This window comes from Lichenostomus cassidix, chromosome 7 (assembly GCF_008360975.1).
Source record: "Lichenostomus cassidix isolate B80296 chromosome 7, HeHo_3.0, whole genome shotgun sequence".
Classification (NCBI taxonomy): Eukaryota; Metazoa; Chordata; class Aves; order Passeriformes; family Meliphagidae; genus Lichenostomus; species Lichenostomus cassidix.
Window position 1 is genome coordinate 29,273,005 of NC_139488.1, and position 11,912 is coordinate 29,284,916.

The 11,912-nt window shown below is 46.7% G+C and overlaps 1 protein-coding gene across 4 annotated transcripts; it reads right to left on the reverse strand.

Moving 5' to 3' along the window:
- Nucleotides 1-520: 520 nt before the first annotated feature.
- MARCO (macrophage receptor with collagenous structure) lies at nt 521-11,079 on the reverse strand. 4 transcript variants are annotated; one of them, XM_085067051.1, is made up of 15 exons: nt 10,840-11,079; nt 8,801-8,902; nt 8,183-8,419; nt 7,748-7,783; nt 6,897-6,932; nt 6,431-6,529; nt 5,045-5,156; nt 4,903-4,943; nt 3,991-4,089; nt 3,842-3,895; nt 3,284-3,328; nt 3,034-3,141; nt 2,222-2,263; nt 1,729-1,905; nt 521-1,434 (listed from the first exon to the last, which is right to left on the reverse strand). In XM_085067051.1, the coding sequence occupies exons 1-15, from the start codon at nt 11,018-11,020 to the stop codon at nt 1,304-1,306; spliced, it is 1,500 nt and encodes a 499-aa protein (XP_084923177.1). In that variant the 5' UTR covers nt 11,021-11,079; the 3' UTR covers nt 521-1,303. The 4 variants fall into 4 exon arrangements, with proteins under 4 accessions (XP_084923177.1, XP_084923174.1, XP_084923178.1 ...); XM_085067048.1 differs by having other exon boundaries at nt 4,903-4,947; nt 5,049-5,156; nt 10,840-11,078; XM_085067052.1 differs by lacking the exon at nt 10,840-11,079 and adding an exon at nt 9,939-10,161 and having other exon boundaries at nt 4,903-4,947; nt 5,049-5,156.
- Nucleotides 11,080-11,912: the final 833 nt, after the last annotated feature.

Consider the following 11,912-nt stretch of genomic DNA (forward strand, 5'->3'; position numbering starts at 1 on the left):
TATCCTCCCTGTATCGGGCTCGGAGCTGGGCGGGTTCCTCCCGGCGGGTCTCACGGGCGCGGAGCAGAGAGGGATGCGCGGGATGCTCTGTTCTCCGCGGGAGGAGGCAGCGAGCACGGGGGGGCAGCGGCAGCCGCCGGGCCGGGCCGATGCTGCGGGTCTCCCGCAGCGGCTTTGCGGAGCGGCGGCAGCCCTTGAGCTCCCCTTAGTGCCGGCAAGGAGCATTTGAGACGAGCGGGCTCCGCGGCGGGGATGGGGAGGGATGCCGGCTGATGGGTGCTGGCGGTACCCATCCCCTGGTCCCATCGCGCTCGTGGCATCCCGTCAGGATGTGTCCAGCGCTTGTCCTTGCAGGCAAACCTTTATTTATTGAACGCAAATTGCATCAATCGCGTGGGATCCAGGGAAGCCCACTTCAATATTTTCCCCCTAATACATCTACAGGTGTGTGTGTATAATTTTATTTCTTTCTCTCTTCAATCCTTTATTTATTTATTTGTATTTAGCACCAATCGATAGCTTATTCATGCTTCACTGTATTTTTTATTTGCCATCATTTTGCTTTACCTGAGCATCTGATTTCTAAAGGTATGAAAAGCTTAGCTTTATACACCAGATAAGGTAAGGGGTATTGCTCCTGGGGACAGGCTAGGAAACACTGACAGAGAAGGCAAGGGACTTAGCTAAGGTCAAAAACAAGGGCTGTGTTAAACCAGGATAGTATGGCACCTAGATCCAAGGCACTTATTTTTGCAGGTTAAAGAGTGATTGGTAGCTATTCTGAAGAATATTTATGTTTGCATGCCAGAGTGATCATCTGAAGATTTCTGAGCATCTGCTGCCTTGGGTGTATGCACTCTCCAGGGGTTTTAAGCTCAGGTTCACAACTCTACCATGATGAAGATGGACTAGCCAGCTCAGCTGCAGTGCCTGTTTCTGCACACTGATCCCATGCTCTTACTGCACCAAGCTAACGTGGACCATCCCCTCCCCTGTGGACTTGGAGGTCACACACGTGTGAGCTCCTGCAGATGAGCTGATGTCAGGTAGGTGGAAAAGCTGTGAACTCTCTCACATGCTTGAGCTCCAATTGTTTTGTGACAGCTGGCATGTTTCAGGTTACCTGTGGGTCTTGCAACTGTTATTGATTTGTGAAAAATTCAACTTTCTATGTCAATATTTTTATGACCTGGTAAAGAGACACAAGAGCAAAGCCTAATGAAATTGGGTTTGCATAATGAAGAAAAGTTCCATGGAGAGCAGAGGAAGCAGCAGCAGCTCCCAGGACAGACTCGGTGTCCCATCAAGCGCACTCCACCCCAGCATCCTCGTTGTGGTTGCAGTTGTGTGAGCCCCAGTCACGCCTGTTACAGTCTGTAATTGTAATTTCACTGCCCTGGCAATTTATGTCGTCAAGCCAAATTTGTCCGGTGCCTTTGGAAGATTAAACAAACAAACAAACAAAAAATCGTTGGATGAGAGAAAGAGGAATATACTTTTTTTTTTTCCTAAAGATAGCCCTGTGGATAGTGGGTCTGTGTTGGGTTGCATGGTTGGCTTGTTGGAAATCAAGCCTCTGGGCACAGTTTGAGCAGCTCTTGACACGCAGCTGCCTCATCCCAAGAGGAACAAGCTGCTCTGTTGAGGAGATCCTCTTTGCTCTCCTGCTGCCCATGTGTGCAAACACCCATGCCAGGCCTGGCAGGGTGTAAACTGCTGTGGACTCACCTGGTGAGGCTGTGAAGGAAGTGACTGCACGGTTGAATCCCAGCATTCGGCAGACGACAGTGGCCTCTCGGGTGGTCCAGCCATCGTCACATATTGTTCCCCAGGACCCTTGGTGGAAGATTTCCACACGGCCCCTCTTGTCTCCTCCCACAATTCGTACAAAGTTACTGTGGCCAGCTGAGAGTTCAGAGGAGAAGAAAATAACTCTATGGGTCATACAGGCATGAGGAACAAAAATACTGACAGATAGAAGCAGTGACCTCCCAAACCAGATGGAAATTCCCATCTCCAGGGTGGGACCAGAGGTTACTGGTAGCTCAAATCCAAACAATCCAAGAGCCCCTCCTGCATCTGGAGACACCAGGCTGCAGCTCAGAGCACAAACTCCTCAGCTCTGGTAGCTGTGCTGTATGAGCAGAGGGGGACTTTGGTCCTGAAATCAGGTAGCTTTGATACCAGAAGGCAAGTGAGAGAAGAAGTGAAAGTCCAGTACCTGCTCCTTTTTCACCTTTGCTCCCTTTCATTCCTGCAGAACCTGTTCCAAATTAGAAAAGCAAACATTTGACAGTTGCTTGTGGAAAAATAGGGTTATTATCTTGTTCTGAATACTTGTGTGAGTCAGAGATGTGCAGACTCCTCCCCTTGTGGAAAATGAACACCCTGAAGTGACTATGGGTATGTAAAAGAAATGCAGCAAGAAAAGTAGAATAACATACAGCAAAATCTCCCTAATGTGTGATCCAAGAAAAAGGCCACTTCCAAAATCCCTTCCATTCATTCATTTGTGGGAAATGTCTATCATTCCCACTGCTGTAAAATGACATCTCCAATAGACTTTGGGATCTCCAGAAGCAGGCATGGTAACTCCCAAGGTACTTGCAGGAAGACCTACATCCTGGGATTTGCTCTCCAGGGAGAGCAGAAATGTGCTCTCAACAATCCTCCACATTTCTGTGGAGCATCTTGGTCTGGAGAGTAGGGGTGTTTGAAAATGCCTTTACATGGTGTGCTACAAGATGTCTCTGAACAAAGCAAAGAGGAGCATGGGTTATTTCATTTTTCTGTGAAATCAGGGATTTGAGAAAATCCAATGTGTCTGTTCACTTGCATATCTTTTAGCACAGCTCCCAGGGTGTACATGGGACACTCTGCACATTCCTCTGCTGGGAAGGCTGACCTGTCTGTTGAGCTCCTGCAGATGAGCTCTGTAAACAAATCCCAGAGCAGCTTGTGCCAGCCTGTGATCTACAGTCCCAAATCCAAATGCACCATCAGCTCCACAGACCCCGTGGCAATGAGCCTTACCAGGTGATCCAATGTCTCCCTTGGCTCCTTTTAGTCCTGGTTCTCCTTTCTGACCCTTAGAGCCATAATCACCCTTGCTTCCTTTTTGACCAGAAGGGCCTTGAATGCCTGGGTGGAAAGCAAAAATGTCTTTGCCTTTATCCCTTCCCAAGGAAAGAACATGACAAACATTTCACATTGATGCAGAAAAGTGGAATGTGGCTTCTAAAGTTCTCTGCATCATCAGAGTAAGTCATGCTAAAAGGTTTACCTGGTGGGCCCATGTCTCCCTTTGCTCCCTTTTGCCCTGGAGGTCCTAAGATCATCAAAACGAACAAACAAACAAACAAACAAGCAATTTGTAAGACTGATGTTTGTACGTTTATAAAAGCTTATGCAAGTAGGTATTTACAATGGATTTAAACTCATCTAGTTTAGGTGTCTACACTATAATAATCTATTTCTGAATCGTGTCTTATTTCACATCATACTCAGTGCACACCAGGTCAAAAAAATAAAATACAGGCAGTGGAGAAACACCTTCTCCTGAAGTCCATCTTAAACTGCTGCTTTGTTTGTGCATTTTCAATTTATACAAAAATTCAGGCACCATCACCCCCTCATGCATGTTACAGATGGTAGAAACAACCCTCTGGTGAGTAGCTACTCCACAGCAGACTGGCAAAGGCTCAGGATTGCCATGGCACCCTGGGATGCACTGAGGCTCCAAGAAGAGGACTCAACAGATCTCCTCTTAGTGTTGTAGTTCCCTTTCGAGTGTCTGCATGATGTGTGTTGTTGACCCACAGCCTCTTTTATTCTCCTTTACCTGTTATTCCTAGTGCTCCCTTTTCACCTTTGGGTCCAGAAATGCCATGTATCCCTAAAATCAAACAGAAATCAGTAACGCTGAAGCCATCACACAAATTAAGGCCAGAGCAGGAGGTCAGTGAGTTATAGGTTTGAGCAGTGCTGTACCTGGGCTACCCTGGGGTCCCTGGTCTCCCTTCTCCCCTTTCTGACCAGGTCTGCCATCGAGGCCAGGACTTCCCACAGGTCCAGGTTGTCCAGTTGCACCTTGAGGTTGAGTGAAAGGAGCACATATGAAATGTAATCACACACACGAAGGAGATTCAAAAAGCTCCATCACCAGCCCTTGCACACTGAGTTGAGCTGATGAAGGCAAAGCAAACATTGTGTCTCTCCGAATTGCACTCCTCCCATGGCAGTGCTAATCTCAGCAATGCAGTGAGTATTGATCTGCAGTGAGATGTGGCTAGCACAGGTTTTTCCCATGAGAATTTTTCTTGTGTTTTATAAATAAAGATAAAGTTTGGATGTTATTGGAACAGTGTCCCAGAACTTGGACAGTGCAGGCCTAGCCAATCAGGCCTGGGGGAAGGCTTCTGACTGACCAATCTGGGTGACTTTTGAGAACTCTATATATGTGATGAAATCAAAACAATAAAGGTCATTCCTTCTTGCCACTGAGAACTGGTGCCTTCATTACTCTGCTAGCTGCTCAACAGCGACAGTGAGAGGCTGCATGGACCCAGCTCCTGGCAATGACAGTCTTGAAATGCACAAGTGCTTCCCTAAAAGAGCAGCCAATTTCTGCCCTTGTGTGTGCATACATGTCAGGAGGGAGGGCACAGCCCTTCTTTCTCTCTCAGACTCCTGCACAGGGAGTGGGGCTCAGATGGGACAGTCAAGGCTGCTGGATGAGTTTGGACAACATTGAAACATTGGCATTGTTTCTCCATCTAATTGCATTCTTCTCTTACCCATGCTGGGATCTAGACTGGCTGCAGTTTTCCTTGTCATGAAGCACCATCTAAAACAGATCAGTCTTATGTCTCTAGAAGAAATTGCACCTTCTGTACTACTTACCTGGCTCTCCTTTGGGTCCAGGAGGTCCAGACCTCCCTGTGCTACCTGTGAAAACATCCTGGTGTCAGTGCTAACAAGACTCAGCCCAGCCCCTCAGCTGGGGCAGCCCTGCAGCCCAGCATGGTCACAGTGTCCCCTGCACTTACCATTGTAACCTGGCAGTCCTGGCACTCCCTGCTGTCCCTGGGGACCCACGGGTCCCTGGGGCCCAGGGTCTCCCTTCTTGCCCATGTCACCCTTCTGTCCTTGGGGACCTATCAAAGAGCACAGCACACGTGTATAAATTAAGAAAACCAAGTGCATTTTCTCTGCAGCCTGTGGAGCACCTCTGGCCACACCAGTAGAAAAGTTTGGCCTCACACCTACATTTGCCATTTGGTGGCATTCCCATAAAGCTGTAGGAGGACAGAGCTGGTCTGTCTGATCCATCTCTGGCTCTGTCAGACTGTCTGGGCTGATGTTTGTCTGGCCTCCTGTAAAAGGCTTGCAGTGGTGCCATGACACCTCTTCAGTCTATTCCCCAAACTATCCCTACTACTGGAATATTTTCTCCTCTAGTTAAATATCCCTTACTGCAGTTTCAACTCTTCCCTTCTGCTAGACACAGTGGAAATACAGGGCAGCATATTCCACTCCTGTGCCTCCAGAGAGTTCTCTCATCTCCCCTTAGCCTTTTCTCTGTACAAGTGATCAGACTGCTCCAAAAGGGCTGAATTACTTGAAAGTGGCTCATTTGAAGACTTCTCCTTCCTCTTTCTGCTCCAGAATTATCCTGAAGTCCTTGCCTTTTGGTATTCCTCATACAGTCACTTTTCTCTTCTGAAGCATCTCATGCTGATGAATGCATCAGGGCATTCAGGATCTGATGGAAGATCTGAGGAAGTTCTTATCAACCTGTCCAACTGCCCTCCCTGCTCTGCACCACACACATCATCTCCTTTCTTTTCCTCTCCTGCTTTCAGCCTGTGTGAGACCACTGAGTAGCAGCTATCTGTAGTGCATGTTACATGGGAGAAACACATTGTGTAACTCTTCTACTTCAGGTGTATAAAGCCAGGCTTATGTAAGATATAAAGCTCCCAGAAAGAGGTTTCACTAAAATGAGGACTAACATCCACATGCCTGTGCATATAAATTATATTGTATTATTTTATACCATGGAAATCCTACCGCAAACATCTCTGCTTTAATCTAGGATAGGCTGATAATTGAATATCTGTGGCTTTCATTAGACAAAGGTCACTCTGTAAAGAGACTTCCATGGTGCAGAGTCAACACTTTGCATGGCCCTTTCCCCCAGCCCTCCTCTGGGAGATTTGCTGAAGCATGACATGAAATTAAACCCCTTCAGATCAGGTCAAGTGTCCTGTTTATCCAGCTCCCTCACTGACTGGCAAACCATGCTCAGGGCTGCTTGGATTTTTATGAATAGTGACCTATGAAGACTTCTTCTGGTGTTTTATGCAGAATGAGTTTAAAAAGAAATATGTATGAGAACATTAAAAATGTTGAGATAGTGAAGTCTTACCTGCAGGCCCCATCTGTCCTGTTTCTCCTTTCGCTCCTGGATAACCAGCAGGGCCAGGAGCTCCTTTGCTCCCCTTCTCACCCTGGCGACCATGTGAGCCTGCAAGGACAACACCATTTTTCTGATGCTTCATGGGGTGCTGTGTCTAGTAAATGCCAGCAGCAGGACACCCATCTCAGCTGCAGGCATGAGCCAAACTCCACTCTCTGTGTACCTTAGAGTGGTGCTGGTGACAGTGGGAAATTGGCCCACTGTGACTGTTGCACACTGACTTTTAAAATAAGGTTTTTTTCCAGCTAAGTTTTGCTTTTGCTCGCATTAGCTTTACACAGGCTTATTTCCTTCAGCTTAAATGACTTTCTTATTCACTTACACCTTGGCTGAGGACAAGATTGCTCATAAAATCATCCATAAAGCCACTTTATGTTCATCCACAGAAGTAATTCCGGTGTCAGAAAAGCCTTACCTTGGTCTCCCTTTGTCCCTGGTGGTCCTCGTAACCCTGGGATATAAAATACATATATCAGCTGACACACATCATCTATTCACAGTAATGGCTAAGAAGAAGAGATGAATTTTTTAATCATCCTTTGTTCACATGATTTCAGTCACCAGTGAGGCCAATCTTCAGCTGACAGGGACCAGCACAACCACTTGAGTAAAGTCCTTGGAGCTCAGCTGAGTGCACAGCTGGGCAGGGGCCAGCTTGTCTTCCTGCCAAGCCCAGCTCGTGGGGACCATTGGGGAGATCTTTTCAAGAAAATGCACTGAACTTTTGGGCTCTAATGTGTAATAACACTGCTTGGCAGGAGGTGCTGTTTCAATGTCGCAAGTGCAGTCAGGAAGATATGAAAACACAATTTAGTTCTTTTTTTTCCTTCAGAAAATCTCATCATTGTAGCCAAGAAGTAGGGATGGATGAGCCACAGACCTGACCTAACAATGGTTGCGTCTTAGATCATCATCACAAGATCATAGAAACTGTTGCCTGGTCCCACTCCTGCTCAAAGTGGAGCCAACATTAGATCAGGACTTGCTGCATCCTCACAGTCTGGAGATATTTACCTCCTATGGCAGGTGTAGTTCTACCCCAACCCCCAGATACCCAGGGCAGCAGCTTGTGCGTGGCTATGGAGGGAAACCTTGCACCCAGCTCATTCCTGGGCTGTGCCAATGTTTTGCTAGGGACAGGGTGGGCACCAGCTTCTGTGGGAGCACACAGTCTGGTCTAGAGACTGAAATCCCAAATCCTCACTTAAAGTCTCTTAGATGAAATAAAGAGAAAGAGGAAAAGCTGCAGCTCATTTACCAACATACCTGGTGGACCAGGATCTCCTTTGCGCCCAGGAGGCCCTGAAATAAATATTTAATGGATATTTTTCAGTAATCAGCAGTCAGTGAATAACACAGCAATATGGGATTTCCAGGCTTGAGGTGTGGGCTGGAGACACCACCCTTTTGGAGGGACCTAGAGTCCAAATCTCCAAGTCACAGGAGGGGAGAGGAGCCCAGAGCAGCATGAGCAGCTGCAAGGGGATCTGGGGGTTTGCACAGGGCAGTGCTCCAGCTCCTACAGGTGATCCCTGGTCTGGAGCTGACTCCAATCCTGTGAACAGGAGCATCACTTACTGACAGGAAGACCAAACCTTTCCCTACTTATTGGTTCGTCTAAACTGGGTTTTCAGCCCCACTTTGCCAGTGATGCAGAGGAGCCATGTTTACTCATTGTAGAGCCAGCATGAAGAGCCATACCTGCAACCAGAGTGATGTTGTTCATCCTCATCATCAGGTTTGCATTGTTGCTTTTAATTATGGTGATTTCCTCTTCTAAGCTTCTCCTCCAGTTTTCTTCTTGTCTCATGGGAAAGCTCTGCCCAGTAGAGCTTCTCGCCAAAGCCAGATTGCTGGCAAAGGAGCTCTTCAGAATCTCTTCTGTATAGGAAGCATTTTGCTCTTGAAGTTTCAATATCTCCCTCTGCATCTTAAATACTGAGGAAACAAAAAGTCGATGCAGTGAATATTCGCTGCCCAGTCAGGCTGGGAAATGGTTGTTTGGCAGAGCAGTTCCTCAGCACCTGGGGAGGACACCGGGGGATAAAGACCACCCCTGTTTGAACCAGGGAGGTGGATTTCACGTGCCAGTCCTGGCTGCAGCCAGGAGTGCAGCTGGGAGAGCTTTTGCAAGCGCAAAGCACACAGACAGGGTGGGGGAATTGTTTCCTGCAGCGGCTGCTGTGCCTTGCGGGGTGTGGAGGAACCTCCGTGCTCCCTCCGGGCTTTCCTGTCTGTTTTCTCATTCCCGCTTGCCCCCAGGAGCACCCGGCAAGGCTCTCCTTTGATGCCAAGCCCCTGGCGAGGCTGCAGCATTACCTTTGTACATCAGCAGCCCCTGGCTGGCCGTCAGCAGCAGCAGGTAGACGCTGAGGGCTGTCTGAACACAGCATGTGGATGCCTTTTTTTGGCTCCGAGGCTCTAAAAACCAAGAGAAGAAGAGTAGACACCCCCTCACATCTCTGCCCTATGATCTCTGCTTGCTTCCAGCCATTTCAGGCTTGGCCCAAATAACTTAGCAGTGCTTTCCAGTGGTGGGGAGCAGCAAGGTTCCTCTGTGAGAGTGCTGGATCTTTCCCCTGCTCTGGGCTTTGCACTGCAATCTGCTTGGCCAACTTTTCCTCAGCCAATTTATCCAGCTCAATTCCATCAAGACTTAATCCAGCCTATTACAATGTGAATATGATGGTTCTTCCCTTTCTGCATCAATAAACTCCCTGTTTCCATCGTTTTTTGTTGTCCCAGGCTGCCATTTGGAGTGTTGCTCAAAGCAATTCCCTCTCCATCCAGAGCACTGCAGACATGTGATTCCAACAATGATGCATGTATGCATCAAAATAAATGAAAAATCGATAATAAACTGAACTGCAGAACAAATTGAAACAAGTCATAACATATAAAACCAATCAGTACCAGCAAGTGTAAAAGAAATAAACAGCTTTGTTGAAATTTGGCCTTCAGGGAGAAAAAAAAGTATTTCAGAAGCACTGGTAACTATGTCAGACATTCAGTAAGTTACCCTCAATTAAGTTTTTTTTTTCAAAGTAATGTAATCAGGAGTTTAAAGTCTTAGTTTTAAAAGAGTACAGTATTTTAATTGGTTTTACAATAGAATGGCTTAGTCAGCAATGAAGCATTTATATTCAGCTAAAAAATAATAAATTCAAATTTTTTCATTGAGTCTGGTGATTTTAGTATCTTAACTATTAAGACATGAAAGTCTTACTCAAGAAAATTAGACATTTTCTAAGACAGGAAAATAACTAATTTTTTTTCTGATGCTCAGCATCAGCTTTTGGCTAGAAGTGGTATTTCAACATACTTCTATTTTTAAATGGCAGTTAATTTACTAGCAAAATCACTGCAAAAAGCATTTAATACGCAACATTTCATTTTAATGTGTTGTTTTAGACCAGATAAAATCAATAGAAATCCATTTAATAAAAAGAAACCTTACCACTTATCTGAAAGGTTGTGGTAGCAGCTGAGGCAAACCCAATCTTGTCTGAAACACTGAAAGAGTTCATATCACTTGAATTTCTATCTTCCTCGTATTTGTCTTTATTTTTCATGACAAATTTCTTGTGGCTAACCTAAAGCCTTGTCAGGTTGTGGACAAGAAAGAACTGGAGGGACTTCCTCTCTGCCTCCTGATTTGATATGCTTTCTGATATGCATTTCCTATCTGCTCAGTTTTTATAGACTACTGAGAACTCTGATGTGGTAATTTGGACAGTTCCTCAAAAAATCCAGCAGCTAAGATGTTCAGCTGCTCTCATGTGCTCACTTGGAGTCCATGGAGCCTTGGGCAGGATCCTGAAAAAGCTTCAACCTGGACTTATTCACCATCTCTGCACTGTAGCAGGGTTAGGCATGAGATGGACATTTTGTTCCTAACACAAGTAAACCTCCTCACGTAGCCAAGAAGATCCCATGTTCAATGTTAGCTTGGCAATCCCTCTCCTGGGAGGGGAATCGGGGACTTTGTCATAGTGAAACCCACAGTACTGTGCACCAAAGTGACACCTTAGTTGATGGTGTGTGACTCAAGGGCAAGGAGGGAAAGAATCAGGAGTTGTAGAGACAAGTGGATATGGTGGGATGGGGATACTGAAACCCAAATGGGTTTGGCATGACATAGAGAAGAGACACTTGCAGCCTCCTTGACAAGGTCTCTCCATCTCCTGCTTTCTCACTAACACATTTTCACACTTATGGACACAGTTCCTACCTCTTCATCATTCCTTTGCCCTCATCCTGCAAAACTCACCCCTGCAGACCTTGCCATGGCATTTGGCATTTTGACCTCTCCATTTGTGTCGGGTTTGATTTGGATTTTGGAAAGCAAAGTGACTCACCCAAGCCCGCAGGCAGGAGCCGTCGGTAGGAGCTGGGCAGAGCCCTCCGCATCCACGCTGCCACCACCACATCCCGCCCTCTCCGAGGTGCAAGACAGTCACTGTCACATGATTTTGTCCTGGGATGCAGCTCTGTGCTCATCCCTGGGGCTGCTGTGTCCTCACTGCTTTGCTTGGCCATGGAATGAAGTGTGGCAAAACTTTCAGGTAGGGGTGAGCTGGAGATCCACACCCTGACAGTGAAGGCAGAGTGAAGCCCTCTGCTCTGCACCTGATGTACAAATCTCTGAAAGGCTTAAACCACAGATATGTGGGGATTTTTTAATCCACTTCTGTGTTCTCCTTTCAAATGTGCTTGTGCAGCTGTGACCTGGTTTGTCCCCAGCAGGGAGGAAGAGGAATCCTCCATTTTTAAACATTCTGCTACACTCTGTGTAGGAATTGGGATAATTTGCTTCCTTGTGAAGGGTTCAGATATCCCCTTGAATTAGGGAGGCTGGAGAGGTTACCACTGATCAGCTGAACTACAGCAACTGCCTGTGCATCCTCTCCCTCCATGGCATCACCTCATCACTGGGGTAAGGGGTCATATCCAACCCCTTTCTGATGGTTTTGGGCTCAGCTGACCATTCTGCATAAGCCTGGAGCCATCTACTCTTACTGGGTGATGAGCTGGGAATGCCTGCATTTGTGCTGCCAAGTGGATGTTTATAGGGATGGATGTGATTCAGGTGCATGCAGAGAGCAGATTTACAGCAGAGAGGCTTTTAATAATACTTCTAGTCGAATCCATTTTATTACAAGGCATTAAAAATAAGCTGGCAGATGTAGTTCTCAAAAGCCCTCCTAAAGACAAAAGGTGCAATGTGATCTCTGTGCCCTCCTCTGAGAAAGAAGCTCAGGGACATGTTTTCACATGATTCATTGTCATGCTGTGTCCATGCCACTCTCAGAGGTCCAGGTGGCAATGGGTGCAAAAGCAGGGGCAGATTTCATTGATTTTTGACAGCCCTGAACTGCAGAGCTCCAGGTTTCAAAGTCCCATTCTCCACTTTTGGGGGGAAAGCCATGAT

Coding starts and splice junctions, on each gene's coding strand:
- MARCO (XM_085067051.1), bottom strand. CDS start 11,020: ATGGCCAAGCAAAGCAGTGAGGACACAGCAGCCCCAGGGATGAGCACA. Junction 3,896..3,990: donor GGGACCCCAGGGTAGCCCAG/GTACAGCACTGC, acceptor GTTTGATTTTAG/GGATACATGGCATTTCTGGA. Junction 2,264..3,033: donor GGGAGACATTGGATCACCTG/GTAAGGCTCATT, acceptor AATTTGGAACAG/GTTCTGCAGGAATGAAAGGG.